Source organism: Cherax quadricarinatus, chromosome 9 (genome assembly GCF_038502225.1).
Source record: "Cherax quadricarinatus isolate ZL_2023a chromosome 9, ASM3850222v1, whole genome shotgun sequence".
Classification (NCBI taxonomy): Eukaryota; Metazoa; Arthropoda; class Malacostraca; order Decapoda; family Parastacidae; genus Cherax; species Cherax quadricarinatus.
Window position 1 is genome coordinate 23,048,763 of NC_091300.1, and position 6,000 is coordinate 23,054,762.

A 6,000-nucleotide genomic window follows, 5' to 3' on the forward strand; every position below is an offset into this window, starting at 1 on the left:
CCTCGTCGCAAGGCAGCTCTCACTCCAAGGAAAATTGGGACTCTCCTGTTCCTATCTGATAGTTCTGACAGTGATGGAAGTGGAAATGAAGACGAATTCTTTGGCTTTGATCAGTTAGTGACCGAAAGGAATGACCAGGATATCGATAATAGTGCAGAAAACCCTGACCCCCCCTCCACCTTCTACCTCTGGTGTGGGCACTCGTCAGTCACGGTCGGTTGTACCTCAACGCAAGAGAAAACTATTATTTTCGCATGGCCAGGCCTCTGACTTCAGTAATGATGATGATAGTGACGTGGATTGTGATTTTATTGCTCTTGACGATCATTCGAGTAGTGATAGTGAGGAATCATATTCACCGGTGAAGCGTCGGTATGTACGCTGCCGCATGCGCTCGGGTAGTGTACCTATGCCGTGCCCAGGGGACGGAGTACATCCCGTGGCCCTACACCAGGTATAGATAGTGATAGTGAGGATGATGTGGCTACACTTGGCATGGATAGACCACAGGCATCAGTAGATGGTGGTAGTAGTGATGGTAGTGCCACGGCCATGCGTGACTCACCAGCCCAGGCTGGGACCCACGCTGCTGACTCCGCAGTTCAAGGACAAAGCGGAGTGTCAGCCACGAGCCCACCACAACCACAACTACCCGCACAACCAGCCTATGATGTCCAGTATCCACCAGCAAACTGCATCTGGGATTGGCAGCAAAATCCCAATTTTGTTCCCAAGCCCCACCACTTCGATGACTCTGAAAGTGCAATTCTACCAACTTGCCCTCTTGGAAACACTGCAAATGAACTGGAATTCTTTGAACTATTCTTTGACCAGCCATTGATGGAAACTATTGTCAGGGAAAGTAATAAGTATTTTGAGTACGCCATGGCAAATACGATCATATCACCACAGTCAAGACTACACCAGTGGAAAGAGACGACTGTTGCAGAAATGTATTTGCTTTTTGCAACAATAATGCTTATGCCTCATGTCTATAAGAATAATATAAAAGCATACTGGTCCACAGATCGGCTAATTTCTACCCCGGTCTTCAGTGAAATCATCCCAGTGAACAGGTTTATCTTACTGTTACATATGTTGCACTTCTCTGACAAAACCAGGCCTGTCAGAAGTGACAGGTTATACAAGATTAGAAATGTTTTTATGTATGTCAAACAAAAGTTCAGCATGTACTTTTATCCATTCAAGAATTTTGTAATTGACGAGTCTTTGATTTTGTTCAAAGGTAGGCTGTCATTCAAGCAGTATATACCGAGCAAGAGGAAACGCTTTGGTATAAAACTGTTTGTACTCTGTGACTGTGACAGTGGCCTGGTATTGGATATTGTTGTATACACGGGAAGTAAAACATTGAAAGATACCAAGATGTTATTGGGTATCTCAGGTGACGTAGTGAGAAGCATGATGGCACCTTATCTTGGTAAGGGGCATACATTATATACCGATAACTGGTACACAAGCCCATTACTCAGTGATTTCTTGCGAGTGAACAAGGCAGATGTGTGTGGCACAGTGCGTTCTAATCGTAAACATATGCCCAGGCTCAACGCAGGTGTTCGTGGTGATGACATGCAGGTGTTTACTGCCAATGACATCATGGCATTACAGTGGCATGACAAATGAGATGTCACATTGTTGACAACCATTCACCGTAATGAAATGCAAGACAGTGGCAAAGTTGATCGAGTGACTAATGAACGTATTCGAAAACCAGTGACAGTGATTGATTATACACAAAACATACTCTTGGTTGACAAATGTGACATGCAGATTGCCTTTGTTATTGTGTTCGTAAAAGTTACAAGTGGTACATGAAACTTTTCTTCCATCTCATGGACATTTCAATGCTCAATGCATATAATATGTACCAAATGAAGACTGGCAACAGACCATCGTATGGTGAATTTTGTTTGTCTGTTGTCAGACAACTCATAATGAAGTACCAGGTAACAACACCTGCTATACAACAAGGTCCTTGAACTCCTCAGGATATACCCAAGCGTTTGAGGAGGGAAGGTGATCATTTCATAATACAGCTTCCTTCAACTCAGAAGAAATTTGCTCAGAAGAGATGCATTGTCTGTGCACAAACAAAACGATGGCAACAAAGACGCAAAGACACTCAGTTTATGTGTGAGGAATGTAAGGTACCTCTGTGCATGGTGCCTTGTTTCAAGGAGCTCCACAACCTCCAGCAGTTCTAAAACCATGTCCAGTGATTGTAAATATGTAAATATATGATAGAACATTAGTATTATACAAGATTTGTGCATGTTTATTGTAATAAACAACAGTGGTAAACAATAATATGATAATAACTTTAGTGCTGTTATTGTGTTCAATACAGTGAGTTTATATATATACATTATATACAGTATTGGTCTCTCAGGCCCCAAATGTTAGTAGGAAAAGAAAAAAATTAGAAAAGAAAAGAAAAAACTACAAAAAATGGTAAACAAAGTAATGCACGTATGTGGAAATCGTCGCTGTTGCCACCATCACGTCATTTGGGGTAAACTTCTCGGCACTGTATCTCGGTAAGTACTGATCAGAAAATTTTTTTTTGTCTAATTACCTTCACAAAAATATACTCTTTAATTCTGTAAGAATTTTTTTTTTTTTTTTTTTTTTTTTTTTTTTCAAAATTTCATGGACACTGGAGCACCACTTCAGATTTTGGCCTTGGACCCTGAAGGGGTTAAACATGGTGTCCTTGTACCTGGCATTCCTTGGCTAAATATACTGTACTATATTATGTACCCACGAGAGTTTGGCACTTCTTTTTAATATACAGTGAACCCTTGATTTAACGGACCGTCTGTTAAATCTGAATTACGAGAATATTTCCCCATGATTATAACAGTAACGGATTGTTCTGAATCTAACGGACTTATTCTGTTAAATCCAAAAGTAAATTTACTCAGTGAATGGTAACAGTAATGGATAATTCTGATTTAATGAACTTTCTGCAATGAATTTACCCAGGAGACCATAAGAATAATAGACAATGACAGTTCTAACAGACTTTGTCCATTGCTGTCAAATGTTATCTGGGCACATATTTTGCCTGTTAAATAAGAAATCTGTTAATTCAAGGTCTATTAAGTCAATACACAAATAACCCGCACATAAAAGAGAGAAGCTTACGACGACGTTTCGGTCCGACTTGGAGCATTGACAAGTCGGACCCAAACGTCGTCGTAAGCTTCTCTCTTTTATGTGTGGGTTATTTGTGTATCGTTCCAGTCACGGTATTGTGCCTTTTTTTTGTTATCTATTAAGTCAAGGTTTTACTGCAGTAATAACCACTAGGTTGTGTACATTTTATGGGGTTGTTCTGACCTTTCTTTGATTTTCTAATTATACTTTTTCTTTTTATCTAATTTGTATTATTTTTTCTTGTGTACATTCCCACAGTGGGAACCTCCTCCTTGTACATGTATGTGCTTTTTTCTATATTGTAAGCAAGTGTTAATTATATAATTTATTAAAAAAATGTATCAAGTACTTTTTAGAAAACATAACACTTAAGGGTGCCTGAAAAGTCTATATAAGATTTATTAGTTTCATATAAATAATGGTACTTTTAAGAAAGATTAGCAAGTCAGTGGATAGCTATTATAAAAAAAAAATCTACTTTCAGGCTTTTTGCTGGAGTTATGCCACGCATCCTTTGGATCTCTATTGGTGGAGCAGTTTTCCTTGGTATCTATGAAAAAGTAAAAACTATCATATGTTCACAGAGAGGTTTTGATTTTTAAGAAAAATGTATGTAGACTCAAGTTGGCTTTGAATTTTGAAAGAATATTGAAATTTTTTAAAGAATATTGAAATTCCAAAAATTTAACTGGTAAAATAAGACTAATTGATATTATAGTTAATTATACTAATGATTATTTTGAAAATAAATTACATGTAATGCATTTAGGTGTTTCACTTAAATTAGCAAAAAATTAAATAATAGTTTTAATGTATAATTTAAAAAACAATTTGATGATTAGGCCATGCAGTCATTAAAGTGCAGTGGTGCCTCTAGTTTCGAACAGCTCCCAACTCGAACAATTATGTAAGTGTATTTTTGTAAGTGCTTTTGTAAGTGTATTTTTGGGAGTCTGAAACGGACTAGTCTAATTTACATTATTCCTTTTGGGAACAAATTTGTTCGGTAACGGCACTTGAACAGCCTTCTGGAACAAATTATGGCTGAAACTCGAGGTACCACTGTATATGCCATATTAGTCTTGTCACATTTGAATACTACATATTACTCATTATCACTCTTAGTATTTCTCAGCTGTTTCTTCCCATCAACTTACATCTTTCTTGTCTGTATAAATGAGATCTATTATTTTGCATTATTATTATAATTATGGGGAAGCACTAAACCTGTAGGGATTATACAGTGCCTTGTGAGGGGGGGGTGGATGTATGGAAGGCATTCAGGCTCAATTCAGGGAACTGGAGAACAGATCCAATTCCCTTGATCAAGAGCCCCTCACCAGAATCAAGGAACCTCCCTTGAGGGGTATTACTTTGCAGTAATCCAAAGCTACCATATTAATATTGTTATATATATTACAAAGAAAACAATATGTATAGCTACCATTAGCCTTGTCATTTACTAGTTTTAAGGAGAGAGTATGCTGAGGACTGACATATAGCTGCCCTTCTGATCACTAATATTTAATATATGTATAACATGATCATGGTCAAGTATATGCTCTGACTTGTTAAATTTGCAGAGTGGAAAATGTCAGAGGTTACCGTCTGTAGCCCTCGAGTTGAAGTGTTTACAACGGTTCTCTTCCGTCAGAATAAGAAAGCCAGGGTTAAAGTAGTTGGTTGGTAGACAGCAACCACCCAGGGAAGTACTACCGTCCTGCCAGATGACTGTGAAACAGAAACCTGTAACTGTTTGCATGATGGTAGGATTGCTGGTTTCTTTTTCTGTTTCATAAACACGCTAGATAACAGGGATATCTTGCTACTCCTACTTACACTTTGGTCACACTTCACAGACACGCACATGCATATATATATATACATACATCTAGGTTTTTCTCCTTTTTCTAAATAGCTTTTGTTCTTCTTGATTTCTTCTATTGTCCATGGGGAAGTGGAAAAGAATCTTTCCTCCGTAAGCCATGCGTGTCGTATGAGGCGACTAAAATGCCGGGACCAATGGACTAGTAACCCCTTCTCCTGTAGACATTTACTAAAAAAGAGAAGAAGAAAAACTTTATAAAACTGGGATGCTTGAATGTGCGTGGATGTAGTGCGGATGACAAGAAACAGATGATTGCTGATGTTATGAATGAAAAGAAGTTGGATGTCCTGGCCCTAAGCGAAACAAAGCTGAAGGGGGTAGGGGAGTTTCGGTGGGGGGAAATAAATGGGATTAAATCTGGAGTATCTGAGAGAGTTAGAGCAAAGGAAGGGGTAGCAATAATGTTGAAGGATCAGTTATGGAAGGAGAAAAGAGAATATGAATGTGTAAATTCAAGAATTATGTGGATTAAAGTAAAGGTTGGATGTGAAAAGTGGGTCATAATAAGCGTGTATGCACCTGGAGAAGAGAGGAATGTAGAGGAGAGAGAGAGATTTTGGGAGATGTTAAGTGAATGTATAGGAGCCTTTGAACCAAGTGAGAGAGTAATTGTGGTAGGGGACCTGAATGCTAAAGTAGGAGAAACTTTTAGAGAGGGTGTGGTAGGTAAGTTTGGGGTGCCAGGTGTAAATGATAATGGGAGCCCTTTGATTGAACTTTGTATAGAAAGGGGTTTAGTTATAGGTAATACATATTTTAGGAAAAAGAGGATAAATAAGTATACGAGATATGATGTAGGGCGAAATGACAGTAGTTTGTTGGATTATGTATTGGTAGATAAAAGACTGTTGAGTAGACTTCAGGATGTACATGTTTATAGAGAGGCCACAGATATATCAGATCACTTTTTAGTTGAAGCTACACTGAGAGTA

General features: G+C 38.3%; 1 protein-coding gene across 10 annotated transcripts in view; it reads left to right on the forward strand.

Annotated features, from left to right (window-relative positions):
* The window catches only part of LOC128686121 (mitochondrial S-adenosylmethionine carrier protein), a 38,305-nt gene extending 34,361 nt beyond the window's left edge, over nucleotides 1–3,944 (forward strand). For all 10 annotated transcript variants that reach the window (XM_070083327.1, XM_070083329.1, XM_070083326.1 and 7 more), the window contains one exon: nucleotides 3,665–3,944. In XM_070083327.1, coding sequence (XP_069939428.1) covers nucleotides 3,665–3,782 — 118 coding nt within the window. In that variant the 3' untranslated portion in view covers nucleotides 3,783–3,944. The remainder of the gene's footprint in view (nucleotides 1–3,664) is intronic.
* Nucleotides 3,945–6,000: the final 2,056 nt, after the last annotated feature.